At 42.2% G+C, this 23,854-nt stretch overlaps 1 protein-coding gene across 1 annotated transcript in view; it reads left to right on the forward strand.

The window, feature by feature from the left end:
- Positions 1–10,192, forward strand: part of FBN2 (fibrillin 2) — a 415,749-nt gene extending 405,557 nt beyond the window's left edge. Inside the window, exon 65 of the mRNA XM_075324675.1 lies at positions 7,180–10,192. Within this exon, the coding sequence (XP_075180790.1) occupies positions 7,180–7,551 (372 nt within the window). The 3' untranslated portion in view covers positions 7,552–10,192. The remainder of the gene's footprint in view (positions 1–7,179) is intronic.
- Positions 10,193–23,854: the final 13,662 nt, after the last annotated feature.

The raw sequence follows: 23,854 nt of genomic DNA on the forward strand, positions 1-23,854 counted from the left end.
ACTGGTGAGATCTACCTGATTGACAGCTAAACAAAAAAGGAAGAATCTGTACAACGACTGAGTTGCAAAAAGCTTAAATTTTATTAGTACAAAAGCATCATAGCAAATAGACAATGTATAGAAAAGTAGAGACAAGTGGTGTATGCCAGCAGGTGGCGCCCTCACCACACACAAGGCACATAGGAGCACATAGTAAATTAATCCATGAGTACACAGCTAGGGCATACCTATAAAGCAGGCAGCCCAAAGCTGGACTAATTATAAACAGACAAACAGTGCTCCTATGCAGTTAATCCAAGACATAGTAAAATCAGTAATACATGATAAACATGAACATAACCCTGAATCAAATGCAGTATATAAATATAACGTACCTATGAGTGTAGTGAGAGCCCAAAACCCCGACCTATAGGTTTCGGTGTTAATCCTTCTTCCGGGGGTGGTCTCTAATTAAAACAGCTGTCCTTTTAAATGGTAGCTACCCAATCACGTCTATGTTAGTCTCAACCAATCCCATCCCACATTATATGGAGGTTCCTCATGATATAATACAACAAATGTCCAGATTGGAGGGTAATCCCAAATGCCAGTATTATCCACGCCTCATGTCAGAGACGCCACCCACACCAGAAACACAGGTGACGCGAACATCGCGTCACTCACATAAGAGCATCCTTATCATATGAAACATAGGGGGGTGTGTGTGTAACTGTGACAGCCACGCCTCCAAGAAACATGGTGTGTAGTCAATGTTAAGGTGCGCCCTATTCACTAACACCACACCGGAAGTGAGGTGATGTGGGCATCGTATCGCTCCCATGGAGACGTCTATATCGCGTCACTCGGGGAGGTGCGGCTGTCAGACCCACATAAAGCGGTATATCCAGAAGCCATGGCGTAAGTGCCAGTGTTTACATAAGTGTCATGGCAACTGGATAAGCGTCACCACACGCCCAAGTGTCTATTACGTCGCGGCCCTGTACTTCCAGGCACGCGAATAAGGGTAAGTGCATTTAACCGGAGGAACCACTGGAAAATAACAATAACTATAAGGAGGGACAAGATGTGAAACACAACATCCACTCGCAGTTAACCACTATGGCGCGCAAGTGAACGCCCAGAAAGCACCGAGCCGCCGCGGGCACGTCCCGGCCACAATCATGGGAACACGGTTGCCACGAGAGTAGCCCAAACGGACGTGCCAGCAGCCGCACAGCGCGATCGGGGCGAACGCATGCGCGCACCGGTACTGCGAGGGATATAATAGAAGGGGGAAGTGTGTCAAACGACCATACATCTCATATATCTATCAGAAGAAAAACCCTAACTTAGACTTGCTGTATACATATGTACACACTTCCTGTCCAACCAGATAAAACAGTATATCATACTCTTTTTGGAGCATAAAAAGTTGTGTCCATGTGTGATGCATAGACTCCGTGCAATTTCCAGAAAATCCAAACGAGCAATAAACTTCTCCAGTTCCATACAGGGATAACACAGGGATGAAGGTGCAACATGGGTGAAAGGACAAAGCTAAAAAAAGGGGAAAAAATTAAAAACAATTAAAATCAAGACCAATATGGTACCGAGCAAATGGGACAGAAGATACAAAATTACGAGGTGTGCCATACTCCCAATACTGAAGGCCAAAAAGGCTGTTATCTAAAGTATTCTTATAAAAAGGACACAAAACTTAGACATTCATTCAGCCCCTCGGGCTGCAAAGTTTTTAAGGTCCATATCCACTCTGTTTCACGTTGTGCGAGGAGTCGGCTAATATTGCCGCCCCGAACCCCTGTTATTATCTGATCAATCCCTCGTATCCTCAATAAAGTGTGGTTACAATGATGATGCCTTTTGAAGTGTCTGGGTATTGTTTTAAGGCCCTCAACATCCACTTCATCCATGGCGGCCTGAATGTCACGTACGTGCTCTCTCACACGGACCTTTAATGCCCGTGTGGTTAGGCCGACATAGATGAGCGGACAGGGGCAAACGGCATAATAAACAACAGCCTTGGAAAGGCAATTGATTTTTCTCTTGATAGGGAACACTTTCCCATCCGACGAGGTAAAGTCAGTTGCTGTATCAATATTGGGGCACGCGACACACGAGCCACAGGGTGAACAGCCAAATCTGGACCTCCGAGGGAGGGTAGAGGACGGCAGAAAGGGAAGGACACTTTTATCTTTTTTGTCGTAATGACTAGAAGTCAGGATGTCTTTCAAATTTTTGGCCTTGCGAGCCGCAACTGCTGGTCTATCAGGCAAGTAGTTCCTTAAAATGGGGTCAACAGTAAGAATGGACCAAAAATGAGACATCACATCCACCATCCTACCCCAGTGTGAGTGATACTGGGTGATCATTCTCACATCATTCGAAGTTTTCTTCATTTGACCACCAAATAGTAGCTCAACACGTGGGGAGTTCCTGGCTCTATTATAGGCCTTTTTGATGGACCTATTACTATATCCGCATTTACGGAATCTATCTTTGAGCTCAAGGGCTCTTGATTCAAATGCGGAATCCGAGGAGCAGATCCGCCGTAAACGGAGGAACTGCCCCACGGGAACCGCACGTATGACGTGGGCGGGATGGGCTGATGTGGCGTACAGGACCGAATTAACTGCGGTATCTTTACGATCTAGATCAGTCTGTAACTGGCCCGATCTGTCCCGCATGACCAGCACGTCCAGGAATTCAAGGGATACTTCACTGAACCTATGTGTTAGCCTTAAATTAATCTCATTCATATTCAAATTCTGAATGAATAAATTAAGCTCTTGGGCATCCCCCTGCCAGATAAAAAAGATGTCATCGATGTACCGCGTCCAAAAGGGGATGCGGTCCACCGATGACAATGTATCTGACAGGAGGAGGTCCCTCTCCCACAGCCCCAGGAATAAATTAGCATACGAGGGCACGAAGGCCGCCCCCATAGCTGTACCCTGGAGCTGTAGGTACAGGGACCCCCCAAAAAAGAAAAAATTATGCGTTAGGGCAAAACTCAAAAGGTTCATGACAAATTCCCTCTCCATCCCGGACATGCTGGTCATAGACAAAAAATATGAGGTCGCCCGTAGCACATCGCGATGTCGAATGCTTGTGTAGAGCGATTCGACATCACAAGAGACCAACAGGGAACCCTCACCCACGTGTAAGGAGTCAATTTTTTGCAGGAAATTGCTCGTGTCCCGTGTGTACGAGGGAAGAGATTCTACTAGGGGTTTGAGCAAAGAATCAATATAGATACATATCCGTTCTAAAAAATTGCCTACCCCCGACACCATAGGTCTCTCAGGTGGCATGTTTACGTCTTTATGCACTTTGGGCAATAAATACAGTGTCGGTACCTTAGGCTCGGCCACAAGCAATGAGTCAAACAGTCCCCTCTCTATGATCCCACTATCCAAAGCATCTCTCAGCAAACACTGTAGTTCTTTCGTGAATTTGCTGAGGGGATTGAATGTGAGAGTTGGTAACAATCACTAGCCCTAAGCTGTCTAAATGCCTCCTTTTCATATAGTGCGCAAGGCCATACCACAATGTTCCCACCCTTGTCGGCTGGTTTGATAACTATATCATCCAATCTCCTGATCCTGTCAATGCAGCTCCTCTCTTCCCTCATAAGATTTACAGCTCACCAGTGACCATGTAGCGACGCACCAGCGATCCTGACCAGGTCATATCGTGGTCAGAATCGCTGGTACGTCGTTTAGTGAGACGGTACCCTAAAAGGTCTCCTTAAGCCCTATTTAAAGATAAAATTAGTATTGTACTACAAAATCACCTGATAGATGCCCTTTAACCTCTTTACTTCAGGGCAAATTTCTGTTTTTCGTTTTTGTTTTTTCCTCCCTCTAAGCCATAACGTTTTCTAATTTTTAGTCATATAGCTATATGAGGGCTTATTTGTTTTGGAAGATGAGTTGTACTTTTGAATGACACCATTGATTCTGCCTCATATTGTACATGAAAACAGGAAAAAAAATTCAAAAAAGTGCAATTGCACGATTGTTGTTGTTGTTTTTTAATTTACCATGTTCACTATATGGCAAAACTGACCTGACATTATGATTCCTTAGGTCAGTATGAGTTTGTACATACCAAACATGTATAGGTTTTACTTTTATCTAAGTGGTGAAAAAAAATTCACAAGTTTGTAAAAATAAAGAATTGCACTTTTGGTGTCATTTTCCACAACCCGTAGCGTTCTCATTTTTGGAGACCTTGGGCTAAACAATGACTTTTTGCTTCTTGAACTGACATTTTTAATTATACTATTTTTTTCCTAAATTATATTTTGATAGATCGGGCATTTTTGAATGTGGCAATACCAAATATGTATATTTTTTCTTATTATTGGGCCAAAGGGTGGTGATTTAAGCTTTTTAGTTTGTTTGGTTTTTTTTGTCATATTATGTAACCCTTGTTTTTTATTTTCCATTTTTTAATTACTTTACAGTCCTTCTAGGGGACTTTATGCCTACACAGTTCGATCACTTCACATGATCAGCGCGATGCTGTGTATTTTTGGGATGGTTTTATGAGCAGACTCATAAAACGTGTGAACATACTTTTTTCTTGCAGTGCTTGGGTTCTGGTTTCAGATCCCATCAAGGAGAACATCTGCAAGGAGTTTGTATGTTTTCCCTGTGTTTGTGAGTTTCCTCCTGGATCTCCGTTTTCCTTCCACACCGAGACATACTGATAGGGAATGTAGATTTTGATCCCCAATGGGGACAGTGATGATTACGTCTGTAAAGAGATATGTAATATGATGATACTATATACAGTTAGGTCTAGAAATATTTGGACAGTGACACAATTTTCGCTAGTTGGGCTCTGCATGCCACCACATTGGATTTGAAATGAAACCTCTACAACAGAATTCAAGTGCAGATTGTAACGTTTAATTTGAAGGTTTGATCAAAAATATCTGATAGAAATTGTAGGAATTGTAAACATTTCTTTACAAACACTCCACATTTTAGGAGGTCAAAAGTAATTGGACAAATAAACCAAACCCAAACAAAATATTTTTATTTTCAATATTTTGTTGCGAATCCTTTGGAGGCAATCACTGCCTTAAGTCTGGAACCCATGGACATCACCAAACGCTGGGTTTCCTCCTTCTTAATGCTTTGCCAGGCCTTTACAGCCGCAGCCTTCAGGTCTTGCTTGTTTGTGGGTCTTTCCGTCTTAAGTCTGGATTTGAGCAAGTGAAATGCATGCTCAATTGGGTTAAGATCTGGTGATTGACTTGGCCATTGCAGATTGTTCCACTTTTTTGCACTCATGAACTCCTGGGTAGCTTTGGCTGTATGCTTGGGGTCATTGTCCATCTGTACTATGAAACGCCGTCCAATCAACTTTGCGGCATTTGGCTGAATCTGGGCTGAAAGTATATCCCGGTACACTTCAGAATTCATCCGGCTACTCTTGTCTGCTGTTATGTAATCAATAAACACAAGTGACACAGTGCCATTGAAAGCCATGCATGCCCATGCCATCACGTTGCCTCCACCATGTTTTACAGAGGATGTGGTGTGCCTTGGATCATGTGCCGTTCCCTTTCTTCTCCAAACTTTTTTCTTCCCATCATTCTGGTACAGGTTGATCTTTGTCTCATCTGTCCATAGAATACTTTTCCAGAACTGAGCTGGCTTCATGAGGTGTTTTTCAGCAAATTTAACTCTGGCCTGTCTATTTTTGGAATTGATGAATGGTTTGCATCTAGATGTGAACCCTTTGTATTTACTTTCATGGAGTCTTCTCTTTACAGTTGACTTAGAGACAGATACACCTACTTCACTGAGAGTGTTCTGGACTTCAGTTGATGTTGTGAACGGGTTCTTCTTCACCAAAGAAAGTATGCGGCGATCATCCACCACTGTTGTCATCCGTGGACGCCCAGGCCTTTTTGAGTTCCCAAGCTCACCAGTCAATTCCTTTTTTCTCAGAATGTACCCGACTGTTGATTTTGCTACTCCAAGCATGTCTGCCATCTCTCTGATGGATTTTTTCTTTTTTTTCAGCCTCAGGATGTTCTGCTTCATCTCAATTGAGAGTTCCTTAGACCGCATGTTGTCTGGTCACAGCAACAGCTTCCAAATGCAAAACCACACACCTGTAATCAACCCCAGACCTTTTAACTACTTCATTGATTACAGGTTAACGAGGGAGACGCCTTCAGAGTTAATTGCAGCCCTTAGAGTCCCTTGTCCAATTACTTTTGGTCCCTTTAAAAAGAGGAGGCTATGCATTACAGAGCTATGATTCCTAAACCCTTTCTCCGATTTGGATGTGAAAACTCTCATATTGCAGCTGGGAGTGTGCACTTTCAGCCCATATTATATATATAATTGTATTTCTGAACATGTTTTTGTAAACAGCTAAAATAACAAAACTTGTGTCACTGTCCAAATATTTCTGGACCTAACTGTAATTAAAGCATAATTAATAATATAGACCCTGGGAGCATCTATTAAACAGTGTACAGAGCTATGGTGTTCCAGCTCCATTCACTATTTACATATGTCTACCGGTGTCTGATGACGGTCCTCACTTTTCTGATATTGATGACCTATACTAAAAGAATAGGTCATTGATACCAATATAGAGGACAACCCCTTTAATAAATATAAAAGTTTACTAAGCAATGTATTCTATTTGTTGAACAGAAGCTTTTAAATATGTTGCTATTTAGATGTTTCGTTAAATGTGAAATAAACCATTTACTAGTGAAGGATATAAAAAAAAATTAAAATTCCAGACTGAATAGGAACATACTGTATTAAACTTAAAAGCCAAACTGGGGGACACAGGATGTTCAGGAGGTTCGACTCACAAACTGTTGGCATCTTGCATAGTAAATAGACTCAGACATAGATGTCTCCATGACTATATTGTAAACTCCCATGACTCATATAATGATCCTTGGGTGTACAAATTACTCACATATCTGCTTTTACTGTACAGCATTGGGATTCTTTTCTAATGTGTTACACATTCCAATACCAGGGGAAAAAGAGTAGGACTAAAAGAGAGTGGAAGTCTACTATGATAATAATATATTAATGCAAATAAAATCATGTAAATCTACAGATTCAGATTATTTCTGAATGCATGTATCTTTCTTACCTATGTTTTATTATTGGGTTTTGCCTGAAACAGAAAGAAGATATAAGTCTGAAGAGTCTAGATATGGAAGAGCTATTGAAAATAACGTTAAAACTCTCGGAATTAAACAAGAAGAAACACATACTGGAAATCGTGCCAGCGATTCAGCCTCTTAATAATCATGTGCGCTATGTTATCTCCAACGGCAATGACACGGTCTTCCGTATTAACCAGAAAGATGGACTCAGTTACCTCCATGTAGCCCAGAAGAACATTTTACCAGGAATTTACACACTGGACATAACCAGCATTCCCCTGTACAAGAAAAGTGACTTTACTAAACTGGAAGAAAAACACGATGAAAACTACCTCTTAGGAGAACTTGGGGAGACCCTCAAGATGAGACTACAGATTGAAATCTCTTAACATTAGACACCAAGGCAAACTCCAGACAATTTTATCATGTCCACCTCTTTATTTATCTATCTGAGCATGTTCTCTCTTTGAAAGCTTTAAGGAGTCAGTGATCATTCTTAGCGGACCACATTTTGTACTGCACCTGCACAATGATTTTTTTCAGGACGTATCCATATAGAAATGACAATGTTTTAGTTTATGTTATTATAAGAAGTGTCACTTAGGGTTATATTAATGGGAATATAGCCTCAAATTTTTAACATTGGCAAACAAATTAAAATATCTTTGACCCATTAGTATAGATCGAACACAAATATATATTATATTAATTAAAATTTGGGATGAAAATCTAATTTACAATTTTAAATTTAAAATGTTACAAAGTTAAAACTCAAAAGTTAAAGTTATTTTTAATTCAAAAATGTTTATATTAAATTAGCTTTAACAAATATTATTATGGTAAAAAAGAGTGGACACATTGATTGCATTCATCCTGGGAAATCAGGGCATCAATTTGGGGGGACAAAAACTTGGATCAAGCAATATATGCTGACATTTTATTATTTTTTTTTTTTTAAACAAAGGTTATATCCAATTTTATTAACTATAACTGACTCTCTGAGTGATGCATTAAAACCTAACTCAGGGATCTGGAAAAAAGCTTACAACTATTCATCATGGATAAAAATGCTTCCTGCACACAAAAAAAGGCCTGGGCATTGTAACCTCCGATTGGTTTGTATCGCAGGTGTTAGGGCCTCTTCATGGCTTCCGGTCTTAACAAACAGCTCTAACCGATCTGTTTTCAAATAGATCCCAGTACATCATATATAGGTGTCATTTATTAGTCAGTCCATCAGAATTCTGTTGTGTTTCCAATTTATTTGAAGTTGAAGACAACACTGTAGACTATAACATGCCTTGATAAGAATATACAGAATTATGGAAGACTGTAGTGTGAACAGACCAACTGAAACAAAGAACAACTTCAATAGCGTGTGCACATTGAGTCCATTATTCTGGTAATCGTCTGCAACTTTTCGGGATATTTTGCTATTGTCCATAGTAGAATGTTAATGTATATTTATTTGCTGCAGTAATATATGGGATACATAGTGAAAATTAATTTAAACAAGTTTGGAGCCTTTGTTGTTTTTTTCATTTACTTACTCATAGTTGAGCCATTTTCTACACAGTTAAGAACTACTCTGTTTTTTGTTTTACTTTGTGATGATGCATAGCAGTATATAGGCTGTTTTCATCCGCTTTGAATATTTAACGGATGTTTGAAGTCTAGTGAAAACCATCAAGCACTGGATATTTTCTACACTAGTTTTGTAACATATGCAGGGCCACATTGCAACAAAGGCAATGGCCAAGAGCCAATACAACTTAGTTGCCTCCACCACTGAGTCTTCTCCCTCTACATACACCACTTCTCTGATACTGTAAGCGGTTTCAACACTACAGACACTATATTATGAGTTGATCACATTTTATCAAGGATTCCAGGGAGGCATAGTATCATACTTAAATGGGTATTGCCTTCTCCAAGATCAATCCTAATATGTAATAGGAGTAATAATAGTAATATTAGCATATATTGTACATCCAATTAGAAATGTAGTAAAGTTCTCCTGATATAGTCATGTCTCTCACCTCATTTGTATAACATTGCAGCTTAGGTATCCATGATTATGTCCACTCATATAGTAAGTAAGTTAGTTTGAGGTCATAACCATGGATATCTAAGCTGCAATGCCCTGCACACAAGGTAAGAGACATGGGTATATCAGGAGAACTTAATACATCTCTAATGGGAGGTATTTTCTAATATTATTATTATTACACCTACTACATTTTGGTATAGAATTTTGGAGATGGAAATATCCATTTAAGGCTATACATATTTAGAGGATTGTTTAAGGGAATACAACGTCAGTTGAATTAAATTAGAGACTATTGTGGAGTGGCTGCTATTGGCATCAAGATACGAGGGGCCTCCACCAAATTCTATGTCAAGGGGCTTCCACCATCGTTGAGCCAGCACTGAACATGTGTTACATTTACAGTGTACCCTTCATCTGCTGTAGTAAAATGAAATCTTCATCATAACGTTTTCAGATATTTCATTCACATATGTACTGTAATTCTCCAGATATCTCACAATGTTCTGTACAACATGGTGCTCTATAATCTATTTACTGTAGGTATTGCAGCTGTAAGATGATTGTATTTTATAACCAGATGACATTGGCCAAAATCACCAGCAGACAAGAAAATACGTCAGATTCTAGTTAAACTCTACATGATTCATTTTTCCAATATATCATGGGAATAGGTCATTAAACAATTATCGCATATTAGACATTGTAAAGAACTTTACTTTAAAGAGTGTATAATATTGTTTTCCTTAGACAACTGGGCCGTGAACCAGCAAAACATAAAATGATATTGCAAATTAAAATCAATTCTTTCCCAAATAGATACATTACATTCTACATCTGCATAGAATGCAAATTATTACAACGGTATGTTACTGACAACTAAATCAGTTTTTGACAAGCTCGGATATGTAAAGCATTTGATACCTTTGATTGTCCATTCAGTGTGTATCTGGTTGACAACTGTTTTCTTACAATAAACATATTTTGGGGTACATCTGTTGTTTGTTTTTTGTTTCTTTTTTTGTTAATACAATAGGCAGTAGTGTACCGCCCCGTGCTCGGCAGCCGAGCCGCTCGGATTCGGACCTTCAGTGGGTGGCTAGAGGGTCTCCGGATCCGGGGGTCTCGCGGTCACTTCAACTAAAAGGGGGGTTGTGGTTTGGGGACGTAGATGTACGGCCGGAGCCGCGTTAAGTTCATGATGCCACCCACGGGATGTGGTGAAGGTGGACACCACCACTGCAGTTATGGGGCACCCGTGGGAGATGTTGCGCAGCAAGTTGTTAACCCCTCCGTGGGCAGGGATGGTGGCCCCGAGACCCGTTGGGAGTGTTTGGCGGTGGAGGGAGATGGGCAACCGGAGGATGATGATGTACTCACTATTAGTAAATGACTCACCCACCCTTGGGCCTTAGGTGACTCGGTGTCGGGCTGGACTAGTCCGGGGTAGTCAGCTGTGGCGGGGCCCGACTCCATGACCCTGGTGGAGTCAATTAAAATGGCTCTATGGGGGAGATGGTACTAAAGTTTATATAAGATTCGTGACGCCACCTGTGGTAATTTGCAGCTATTGAGCCACAGCTGCTGGGAGGGACCTCCGGGGCTGATGTTATGGCAGCTGAGGTGTTTCTTGCTCTCAACAGATAGAGCGGGTACCCCAGGGCAACCTTTGGTGCTTGGTAAAGTCTATGGTGTTTGATGATGTGGTGCAGGAGAAAGTAGACGACACAGTTAAGTTGCAGTTAAGATGTTTACTCACTGTTTGGTTTCAATGCTGCTGCTGACCGGTTACCCACGGAATGCCAGGATCCGCTGTCAGGGACCTCCGCCGATCCCGGATACTTCAAGGGTCAGTACCGGTGCACCCCTCTTCTTACATTCTTACTTCCGTGGCACCCTGGAATCTCTTCTATTGGTGTCAACTGGGCCTAGCAAGACCCCAGGATCTTCACCTGGAACCTCCTTCTGTTTTTGTCCTTCCTTTCCGCTGTCCCTCTCCTGACAGCCCACCTCCTCACTCCTCTACTCCTTCTCTCTGACTGCCTGAACTTGAACTTACTGGTTCCCCTTTCTACTCTCTGACTCCTCCCACACCCTTCCCTGGTAGGCTCCACCCCCTCCACGCCCCTACCCCCTGGGGGGCGTACCAGTGGTTGGCGCCAGGCCCGGCACCCAGCCCACTAAGGGTGGCATTCCTCTGTCCACTATCCAGTACATTCTGGCATCTTTTTCTTTCCCTAAACAGCAGTATTAACTGCCAGACAGTCAATTTCTTAACGCGGCATATTTTAACACTTCACAGAGAGTACATATGGGGCGGGGCTTACCTTCGCGCTCTTTTTCTGGCACGCCCCCTTTCTTCTTGCTCCCAGCAGTTTTAATGGCGGTGGCAGTTTTTCCACACAAGTAAAACACAGTCTATTAAATACAGTTCTTTAAAGGCACACGTCACCCGTGTTAACGGGTCTTGTTCAAATCCTGTTTGTGACGCCAAAGATGACTCACCCGCCCCAGGGCCTTAGGTGATTCAGTGTCAGGCCGGACTAGTCCGGGGTAGTCAGCGGTGGCGGCTCTCAACTCCGTTACCCTAGTGGAGTCAATTAAAATGGCGGTATGGGGGAGATGGTACAAAAGTTTATATAAGATTCGTGACGCCACCTGTGGTAATTTGCAGCTATTGAGCCGCAGCTGCTGGGAGAGACCTCTGGGCCTGATGTTATGGCAGCTGAGGTGTTTCTTGCTCTCCACAGGTAGAGCAGGTACCCCGGGGCAACCTTTGGTGCTTGGTAAAGTCTATGGTGTTTGATGATGTGGTGCAGGAGAAAGTAGACGACACAGGGCTTGCAGTTAAGATGTTTACTCACTGTTCGGTTTCAATGCTGCAGCTGACCGGTTACCCATGGAATGCCAGGATCCGCTGTCAGGGACCTTCGCCGATCCCAGATAGTTCAAGGGTCAGTACCGGTGCACCCCTCTATGTGTCCTTGCTGGCTGACTCTTTGGAGCCAAACTGTACTAGGCTGTCTTGCGCCTCCACCACTGGACCTGTCCAAAGGTGGCTGACCTAAGTCGTATCTTACTCCCCTTTGCGGGTGATCTGTGGCGGGTTGAGGCCTTGGGCGTCTGCAACAATCTCCCAGGCCTTCGGTTTCACTAAAAGTAATGTCTTTCTTCTTTCAGTCTAGTGACCGTCCCTGTATTGCAGCCGGACCCCTCCACCCGGTATTTTAGTGGAACAGGGCCACGGGACGTTCGTTCTTCCATGGCACCCTGGAATCTCTTCTATTGGTGTCAACTGGGCCTAGCAAGACCCCAGGATCTTCACCTGGAACCTCCCTCTGTCTTTGTCCTTCCTTTCCGCTGTCCCTCTCCTGACAGCCCACCTCCTCACTCCTCTACTTTTTCTCTCTGACTGCCTGAACTTGAACTTACTGGTTCCCCTTTCTACTCTCTGACTCCTCCCACACCCTTCCCTGGTAGGCTCCACCCCCTCATGGACCAGTGAATGGGACTTAAGGCCCCATAATCAGGTATACTGGTCGCTACTCTCAGCATTAATGGAGTGCCTGCCTTAAACCCTGATCCAGTGTGTGACCTACCAATTGGTGTGTGCAGGTTTTGTCTGTGAACTGGTAGATGACCCCATTCTTACCCGGGATGGGATACCACACCTCTGGCTGAGGTGCAGTACCTCTGTGGCGACGGAAGCCTCAGGGGCGCCACATAAACACACAAGTCTCTGGTAAACCAAGGTGATGGTGGTTGGTGCCCGCAGCCGGCTGCGGTCTGGTCCCCCACCCAGCTGGTGGTCTCTGTCTTTCTCCTGCACCTGTGTTGGATGGTGGACTGCCTGTGCTTGCAATTTCAGGAGTCCACTCCCGGCTTGTGGTCGCCTAAGGAGCCCTTTGCCCGCAGACGCTGGCCCGTGGGATCTGTGAGGCGTGGTGGTGGCCATTTATCCCCCTCGTTGGGCTGTTGCCTTTAGTTGGGACTTTGGGTGGGACAGGACCTCTAGTTCTGGCCGCAATCAGTTAATTAGCTAGCCCCCAGTAGCTTCTGGACCTAGCTTCAGGGTCTGAGTACCCCCCTTTGTGCTCCGGTTTCCGAGTCGGTTCCTCGGGTCGGTACCGGCGGGCTACAACCCTGTGCTGGTCCAACTCGGTTCCACCGAGCCGTCTTCCTGGCTCCTGCAGACGGAGACCACCATTTGCCTCCTAGCCAAAGGTACCAGGGCTCCTACCCCGGCACCTGCTCAAATTGGTTTCTCGCCTCTGCTGGAGCTGCACACAGCTCCAGCCCACACACTTCTCCAACTTAAACTCTCAAACTTATCTGGCTACTTTTCCGCCCCAGGCTGTCTGAGACTCCTCGGTGGGCGTCTTCCAACTGCCTGGTTCCGCCCCCTGGTGTGTCCATCAAGCCCTGAGGAGGGTGACTAAAGTTTAAATGTTTGGCTGTGTGTTACTTATGAGGGACAGGTGTAATGTGGGGCCCTATTTGTGACTACCTGGCCTGGCCAGGGCATCACAGTAGCATCTATGAACATTTAAACACACAACTCCCATTTCTTGGTAAATGTTAAAGGGGTTGTCGACTACTCAAACAATCCCTTCATAATTACTATATGTATGGGTAAATGTACACGGGGAGTGCAATAATGGAAAGGTGCCAATTGGAGTTTGCTATAAACCTCCTAACATGGCTAAAGAGGTAGAGGATGAAATCCTGCAATAAATTAACAGGGCAGCAAATAATAATAATAAAAATAATAATAATCATGTCTTTATTATGGGGGATTTCAACTATCAGTGGGACATAGACTCTTCTGGTTGTGCTAAAAGCTGTAAATTCTTATCTACAGTTTAAGACTATTACCCTTCTCAGATAATAGATGAACTGACTAAAGGAGATTATTTGCTGGTTTTGGTCCTGTCAATTACACCAAATACAATTTCAGATCTACAGCTCCAGGAGCACTTGGGCACCAGCGATCATAATATGGTATGTTTCAGTGTAATATTTAATAGAACATTTCAAAGGGAAAATGTTAAAACCTGGAACTTTATGAAAGATAAAATAAACATATTAAAGGGGTTATCCGGCTTATTTTGAGTTTTTTTCATTATTACCCTATTGTGCTACATTGGGGCAGGTAAGTAGATAGTGACAACTTACCTGCCCTGCTGTCAGACCCTCTCCCCGGCTCAGAGTGGTCATGTGACCGCTCCTGCCGCGATTTTGCTGCTTCTGGTCATTTCATGTCAACATGGGCAGGGACATGTTGACATGCAAATCTGGAAACAGCATGTCGCCTCCCTGCTGGGAGGGTACAGTGCAATGAGCCCCGCCCCCCTTCCCTGCACCCTCCCACACATTCCCCCGCACCTCGTACTCTGCCCACAACCTCCCCCTGCACTTCTGTGGGACCTGTGACCTGGGGGAGGGGCCTGGCGGCGGCTACCGTGGTGTCAGCACCAGCACCGGGCCCCCTGCTCAGCAGGGCACGGCACATTCAAAGGTACAGGCATCGCAGATCACAGATGCCGGTACATTTGAAAGTGCTGATGAGAAGGAGCGCTGCGCTTCTCATCACTGCCCGGCTGTCTGTGCTCTCTTCAGCACAGCGGTGACGTCACTACTGTGCTGACATGGCCAGAGCACAGACACCGGACGAACGTGCAGGAGCGGCGGGGACCGAGGACGGGTGAGTATGTACTCCCTATGGGGGGGTCGGTGAACAGCCCGATGTGTGTGTGTGTTTGTGAATATGTGATGCACAGCCCGATGTGTGTGTGTATATGCGGTGCACAGCCCGATGTGTGTGTGTGTGTGTGTGTGTGTATGCGGTGCACAGCCCGATGTGTGTGTGTGTATGTGGTGCACAGCCCGATGTGTGTGTGTGTGTGTATGCGGTGCACAGCCTGATGTGTGTGTGTGTGTGTGTGTATGCGGTGCACAGCCTGATGTGTGTATGCGGTGCACAGCCCGATGTGTGTGTGTGTGTATGCGGTGCACAGCCCGATGTGTGTGTATGCGGTGCACAGCCGTGTGTGTGTGTGTATGCGGTGCACAGCCCGATGTGTGTGTGTGTGTATGCGGTGCACAGCCTGATTTGTGTGTGTGTGTGTTTATGCGGTGCACAGCCTGGTGTGTGTGTGTGTGTATGCGGTGCACAGCCGTGTGTGTGTGTGTGTGTGTGTGTATGCGGTGCACAGCCCGATGTGTGTGTGTGTATGTGGTGCACAGCCCGATGTGTGTGTGTGTGTGTGTATGCGGTGCACAGCCTGATGTGTGTGTGTGTGTATGCGGTGCACAGCCTGATGTGTGTATGCGGTGCACAGCCCGATGTGTGTGTGTGTGTATGCGGTGCACAGCCCGATGTGTGTGTATGCGGTGCACAGCCGTGTGTGTGTGTGTATGCGGTGCACAGCCCGATGTGTGTGTGTGTGTATGCGGTGCACAGCCTGATTTGTGTGTGTGTGTGTTTATGCGGTGCACAGCCTGGTGTGTGTGTGTGTGTATGCGGTGCACAGCCGTGTGTGTGTGTGTGTGTGTGTGTGTATGCGGTGCACAGCCTGATATGTGTGTGTGTGTGTGTATGCGGTGCACAGCCTGATGTGTGTGTGTATGTGTATGTGTGTATGCGGTGCACAGCCTGGTGTGTGTATGTGTATGTGGTGCACAGCCTGATCTGTGTGTGTGTGTATGCGGTGCACAGCCTGATGTGTGTGTGTGTGTATGCGGTGCACAGCCATGTGTGTGTGTGTGTGTGTGTGTATGCGGTGCACAGCCTGGTGTGTGTGTGTATGCGGTGCACAGCCGTGTGTGTGTGTATGCGGTGCACAGCCTGATGTGTGTGTGTGTGTGTGTGTATGCGGTGCACAGCCTGATGTGTGTGTGTGTGTGTGTGTGTATGCGGTGCACAGCCTGATGTGTGTGTGTGTGTGTATGCAGTGCACAGCCTGATGTGTGTGTATGCGGTGCACAGCCTGATGTGTGTGTATGCGGTGCACAGCCTGATGTGTGTATGCGGTGCACAGCCTGATGTGTGTGTATGCGGTGCACAGCCTGATGTGTGTGTATGCGGTGAACAGCCTGATGTGTGTATGCGGTGCACAGCCTGATGTGTGTGTATGCGGTGCACAGCCTGATGTGGGGCTGTTATTTGCAATGCTGTAGTGATGAGAGGTCAGTGCCGGGGCAGAATATACTGACAGGGAATGTGTGTACAGGGGGCGGGCAGAGGGTGGGGCTGGACACTGGGGTGGGGCTGGACACTGAGGCCGGGCGGTGCCAGCTCTGACTGAGGTTTTGCACAGGAAGTGGTCAGTTTGCTTGTGCTGAATGTAAACAAGGAGCTGCAGAGAATAAAGGGATAATTCAAGAGGAACAAAAATCAGAATTAACAATGTAGGGGTGTTTTATATGACAATACAGCACAGATTAGCTTAAACTCAAAATTTTTTGTTATGTCGGACAACCCCAAAAGGGAAAAGCTTAATCTTATAGACTGAAACCATGTCATGGTAATTGGGGATACTGAACATAAATGGGGCAAGATTAAGGATATACTCCTAGAGTCCTGTAAAAAACTTATACCCTCTGGTAATAAAATGTCTAGAAATAAAAAGAATCTTCATTTCAGGAGTATAAAGATCTCAATAGGAAAGGTAAAAAGAAATCAAGCAAGCAAAATTAGCTGCTGAAACAAAAATCGCTAAAGACAATCATGCAAATTCCCAAAAAATTTTAGAAATACATCAAATGACAAAAAGAAAACAACAGATGCTGTTGGCCCCTTAACAGATAATACCAAAGTAATTGTAAAGGACAAAGAAAAGGCTGAGATATTAACCCCTTCATGACCTATGATGTACCCATAAGTCATGGTTGGGAAAGGGTTCCCAACGTATGACATATGGTTAAATTTTGGAGATCATGCAGGGCACAGGAGCTGTGCATGCCCAATTGCCAACAGCATAAGTTATAGCAGCACTTCGGCTGTCACAGCCAGGGTCAATCTCCGCACCACCCCTGGTGTTTAACCCTCTGAATGCTGTGATCAATAGCAATAACAGCATTTAGAGGCTGGGAAAGGGGGTGCATACCCTCTCCCAAAAGATAAGGGCCCCCCGAGACGTGTTAATGAAGGGCCTGATTGTTACCATGGCAACCCAAGATTATCATAATAATGTCATGATGACCTCCAGGTCAGCCAGCTATGGCAAGTGTCTTAGACCATACCAGGAACAGGATTACGATGCTTGTGTCAGGGTCTTACTGACAGGTATAACGTATTGCAATGCTGGTGCCTTGCAATAGATTAGACCAGCGATCAGAATAACAAAAGTTACCGTCCCATATAGTAACTAAGTAAACAGTAAAAAAAGAAAAAGAAAATATTATTCCAATAAATGCATATATTTATGTTCAAAAATATACATACAAAAAATATACACATATTTGGTATTTGCGGCACCTAGAACAGCCTGATGTATAAAACTATCACTAGTTAACCCCTTCAGTGAACACCAAAAAAGAAGTAAAAAAAACTGTCTTTTCATCATACAGCTGACAAAAAGGTGGAATAAACCGCAATAAAAAAAGTAATATGAAAATAAAAATGGTATTGCTGAAAACATCATATTGCCTTGCAAAAAAACATGCCACCATACAGCTCTGTCAGCGAAAAAATAAAAAGCTATAGCTCTCAGAATACAGCAATTCAAAACAAAATTATTTCTATAAAAATGTTGTTATGATGGGAAAGCGACAGAACATAAAAAAAAATCTAAGTGTGGTATAGCTGTCATCATACTGACCAGAAGAATAAGGCTGTATTATCTCATCTCTTATGACATGATGAATGGCATAAAAAAACAATTACTTAATTGCTGTTCCTCCTTGATTTTACCTCACAAAATGCGAATTAGAAAGCGATCAAAATATATTATGTGACTCAAAATGGTACCAATAAAAAACCCAACTCATCCTGCAAAAAACAAGCCCTCACATGACTGTCAGCAGAAAATAAAAAAAACTATAGCCTTCAAAATTCGATGATGCAAAAAAACTTTATCTTGTAAAAAAGTGTTTTTTAGTGTGATCATAGCCAAACCTAAAAAAACCTAGTATCGCTGTAATCGCACTGACCTGAGGAATAAAGCTTTCTAATCCCTTATTTGGCAAGGTGAAAAGAGTAAAAAATAAATAAAAACAAATAAAACCAATTCTTGAACTGTTGTTTGTTTACTTAGCTCACAGTTATTTTGCACTCTATGCTGAGCACTTACACCGGGGTATTATCTGAAAAGGTATTTCAGACAAAATACCCAATGGAAAATTCATTGTAATGAGGCAGCAACAGTCACTTTAAACTCCTGTCTGGCTGTGGTCCAGCAGTGTCCATCTTTTTACTCATCTTTTTAGATGTTCACAAAAGTGTGGTCAACAACAGTTTTTTGCACCTTTGAAAAGATGGTCACCGCTGAACAAAGGCCAAACAAAATCCAGTGTAACGCCGCTGCTTTATTATAATGAATGGATCCTTTGGCATTTCAACTGAATCACATATTTTGGAAATGTAGATGGAAACCCCAATGTAAGAGCTCAGCATAGAGCACAGGATAAATGTGAACTGATACAAAATGTTCTGTACCTCAAATTGCCAAGAATAGCATTCAACTAAAAAAAAAGTCTCCATTCAGGTCCATTATCTGTTAACGGAAATATAGGGGGCTTCCATGTTACTAGCAGCACAAAGGTACTGTAAAAGTGATATCACTCCACCTCAAAATAAATACAGCAAAATCTGCACTCCCAAATCCAAATACCCCTTTCCTTTGTGAGCAGCATAATGTGCCTAAACTACAGTTAGCATCCATGTTTGGCATTTCTGTAGAAGGAGAGCCTGCTTATTTATGGGGTGTGTGTCTCCAGAAGCATGAGCTGGGCACAATGTATGGGCACTACAATATACTGGGCACTACAAGGGCTTATTTGCAATTTTTAATTCTGCAACATTTACTGTGTTTGACTTCATTGGTGTTTTCCAGAGACAAAATCATAATTGTTCTGACACTCATAGATGAATTCCCAGAAAGGTGTAATTTCCAAAATGTGTTCACTAGAGGAGGCTTCTGCTGTCCTGGCTCTGCAAATAGAGTCTGTGCTCCACAGAATTACTTTTCTCCTGAGACCAGCCATGTGGCCAAACAGTACTGTACAGTAACATGTGAAGTATTGCCACATTCAGGAGAAATTGGGTAACACATTATGGAGTGTGATTTTTTTTGTCAAAGCCCAATAGCATAACTTTTTGTGATATACATGTGGTGTCAATTTGCTCATTGCACCCTTACTTGAATTAATTGAGGGATGCATTTTTTAAAATTGGGTAACTTTTGGGGGGCTCTGCTTTCCTGGCATGTCAGGGGTTCTGCCAATGTGACATGGCACCCATAATCCATTCAAATTAAATCTCAACTCCAAAATATAGCACTCCTTCCCATCTGAGCTTTGCACTGTGCCTCAAAAGCAGTTTGCAGCCACAATATGGGGTATTAGTGAACTCAGAACAAATTGTACAGCAAACCGTACGGTCCATTTTCTCCATTTACCCATTTTGAAAATTAAAACTTTGTGGCCAAAGCAACATTTTAGTAGAAAAAAAATGTCATTTTTTTTTATATTCAGAGCCCAACATTATACAATTCTGTGAATCACCTAAGTGTTAAAATTCATCACTACACCACAAAGATAAATTCCTTGTGAGGTTTCGTTTCCAGAATGGTTTCCTTTTGGGGTTTTTCTACTGTTTTGGCATGTCAGGAGATTTTAAAAGGGGCACATATCAATGTCAATCTGCTCCAGCCAAAATTGCACTCCCTTCCGAGCCCAGCGTGTGCCCAAACAGTAGTTTTCCACCACATATAAAGTATCCCTGTACTCAGGAGAAATTGCACAACACATTTTATTGTCCACTTTCTCCTGTTGCCTTAGTGAAAATAAAACATTTTGGATTAAAGCAATATTTTTGTGGTAAAAATGTATTTTTTCATTTTCACGACTCAATGTTATAAAATTCTGTGAAGCAACTTGTGGCTTCAGGATACTCACGAACCCATCTAGATATATTTCTTGAGGGGTCTATGTTCCAAAATGGGGTCACTTGTGGGTGGTTTCCACTATTTAGGCACATCAGGAGCACTGCAAACACGACATGGCTTCCGCTATCTATTCGAGCCAATTTTGTGCATCAAAATTCAAATAGCACTCCTTCCCTTCCGAGCGCTGTCATGTGCACAAACAGTAGTTTTCCATCATATATTTGGTATCCCTGTACTCAGGGAAAATTGCATAACAAATTGTATGATCCATTTTCTCCCATTAGTCTTGTGACATTTAAGCAATTGGGGTTAAAACAACATTTTTGTGGGAAAAGCATGATTTTTTTATTTTCACAGCTCAACGTTATAAAATTCTGTGAAAGACCTGGAGGTTAAAGTGTTCACCATACATTTAGATAAATTTTCATGATCGGCCAGTTTCAAAATCGGGTCACTTGCTGGGGGTATTCAACTGTTTAGATATACCAGGGGCTTTGCAAAGCAACATGGTGTCCACTAAGGATTACAGTCGATTCTGCATTCAAAAAGTCAAAAGGTACCCCTTCCCTTCCGAGGCCTGTCATGTGCCCAAACAGTAGTATTCCACCACATGTGGGGTATCAGCACTGTATGGTGAAATTTCTCCTCTTACCCTTGTGAATATAAAAGTATTAGGGCCAAATCAACATTTTTGTGGGAAGAATATAAGAATATGATTTTTCATTTTCGCGGCTTAACATTAAAAATTCTGTGATGTATATGTGAGTTCAAATTGCTCACTACACATCTAGATAAATTCCTTGAGAGTTTACTTTCCAAAATGGGGTAACCTGTGGTGGGTTTCTAATGTTTTGGCACATTAGAGGTTCTACAAATACAACATGGTGTACGCTAATGATTCCAGACAATTTTGCATTTAAAAACTCAAATTACTCTACTTCTTTTCCGAGCCTTGTCATGCATCCAATCAGTATAAATTTGGGGCTAAAGTAACATTTTTGTGGGAAAATACCTGATGGGTTAATAAACTTCTTAGTTGTGGTTTTGAGCACTTTGAGTGGTGCAGTTTTTAGAATGGTGTCACATTTGGGTATTTTGTATCATAAAGTCAATTCAAATGCTATGTGGTCCCTAAAAAAAATGGTTTTGTAAATTTTGTTGGAAAACATAGAAATTGCTAATAAACATCTAACCTTTCTAATTTCTTAACAAAAAAATATGTTTTAAAAATGGTGCTTATGTAAAGTAGATATGTGGAAATGTCATTTATTAAGTATTTTGTGTGTCATAACTCTCTGATTTAAGGGAATAAAAATAAAAAATGTGAACATTGCAAAATCTTCAACATTTTCATAAAATTTCCAACTTTTTCACAAATAAGCATAAAAAATATTATCCTAAATTTATCACTAACATGAAGTACAATATGTATGGAAAAAAACTTGTCTCAGAATCATTGGAATCCATTGATGCATTCCAAACTTATTACCTCATAAAGTGACACTGGTCAGAATTGAAAAAATGGCCTGGTCAGGAAAGTGAAAACAGGCTGTGTGGTGAAATGGTTAAACAGGTACTTTTTATCCATTTTCACCAAGAACAACAAAGCAAAAAAACCCAAAGTTCGTCATTTGATATAGCTAATTTAATATAAGAAGTACATCTGAATCTGAGCAGATAAAACATTGACAAATCCACCCACTCAGATGGCATTCATCCATGGATATTGAGGGAATTGAGTTCAGTAATTGAAAGACCACTGTATCTCATTTTCTTAGACTTTCTTGTAACAGGGTCAGTGCCATGGGATTGGAGCATGGCTGACTTGGTATTGATATTTAAGAAAGATAAGAAGGTGGATCCAGGCAACTACCATCCAGTAAGCCTGAGATCAGTGGTTTGCAAACTTTTGAGGGCATTTTAAGAGATCACAGACAAAAGTATTTTGCAGAGAATACCATAACAACTGACAACTAGTATGGATTTGTTAAAGATAAGTCAAGTCAAACCAACATGTTTTTTTCTATTAAAAGGTTACCTAAAGTTTGCATAGGCATTTAGTACTCTATTACAAAACAGCTTTATATTGAAGCAGAGGCATATCTAGGGATGGCTGAAACCATGTTTACAATAAATCACTCTCTGGTTTTATCTAGATTGTCTTTATGCATGGCAGCATCTCTAATCTCTTTATTATTGTCCTTGTGGATGGGATTAAGAGTAAAGTGTCAGTCTTTACTGATCACACCAAACTATGTAGGATATTTAAAACTGACCTTTATAGTACAATATTACAAAATAATCTGGATAATATGGATAATTGGCAAACACTCAGCAAAGGAGGTAAATTTTTGATAAATATTGAGCAATGCACTTAGGACGGATTAATTCTATTGCTGCATATACATTAAATTAAATTATACTCGGGACTACAGACCAGGAAAATTACTTGGGTATTCTGGTTACAATTAAAAATGTGTGATCTATTAGACTCCTCTGATTACTAACCCTATAAGTAAAAGAAATAAAATTCAAACAGAAAAATCCTTTATTTGAAATAAAAAAATACCCTTTTTCTCCAATTTACTAACCCAACAAAGACCCAGGTCTGACGTAATTCACATGAGGTCCCACGACTATCCTAGCTCTGCTACATACTGAAGTTTTATTGTCATATGTTTTATACCATAATAATCCAAATGGACATCATATTATAAGTAAGCTGAATTTTATTGATAACAATAATATTGGTGTCACACAGTGCAAAAAAAGTGCACGATTAAAACCAATGCATAAAAAATACAGAGAAACAGCATCACAGAACTATTAATTGGTGCAGACAAACGTCGGCTGGATGAATTAGAAAAAGAAATTGAAATCCTAAATGGTGAGATTAAATAGAGCAAGGAGGCTCTAGCTTCCTTTGAAAAAGAAGTGGCAGAAGAACTTGACCAACTGGAGAATGACATCAAACAAAGAAAAATGAGGAAATACCAGCGTGACATGGGAGACTACCGGAACAATACGGTTTTCAGATGGCATCAAGATAAACAAAATTATAGAGGTGGAGCCTCAAGATCCTCAACACAATCAGCACCAGGGTTCAGCTGCATCCAGTGAAAGTGGTTCCAACACACATTATGATGGACAAAATAGACATGTTCCAACATGGGGAATGGAAACTAGGAACAGTGCCAGAAAAAGACAGAACCAAGGAAACTTGAAAAAGGATGGCTATCATGTCAAAGATGCACTTAAGGTAATTAACCTAACAAATAAGAGTTTTACTAAAGATCAATTAGAGGTGCTAGAATTAGGATTATGATTCTCCCCGGTGGCTAACTTTGATCTATTCACTGGGATGAAGGATATCCAACTATTTGGTAGAAACCTACTCTTAATATAATATTTTGCCAAAAAGGAATCACGTATCCTGGCTGAGTTTACTAGAGAGGAGAGAGAAGCAGTGCACATTCTAGAATCCTTGCTTATAGAACAAGAAACAACTAATGATGGTAACTTTCCCTCATATATTAA

The sequence above is a fragment of the Anomaloglossus baeobatrachus genome, chromosome 1 (genome assembly GCF_048569485.1).
Source record: "Anomaloglossus baeobatrachus isolate aAnoBae1 chromosome 1, aAnoBae1.hap1, whole genome shotgun sequence".
Classification (NCBI taxonomy): domain Eukaryota; kingdom Metazoa; phylum Chordata; class Amphibia; order Anura; family Aromobatidae; genus Anomaloglossus; species Anomaloglossus baeobatrachus.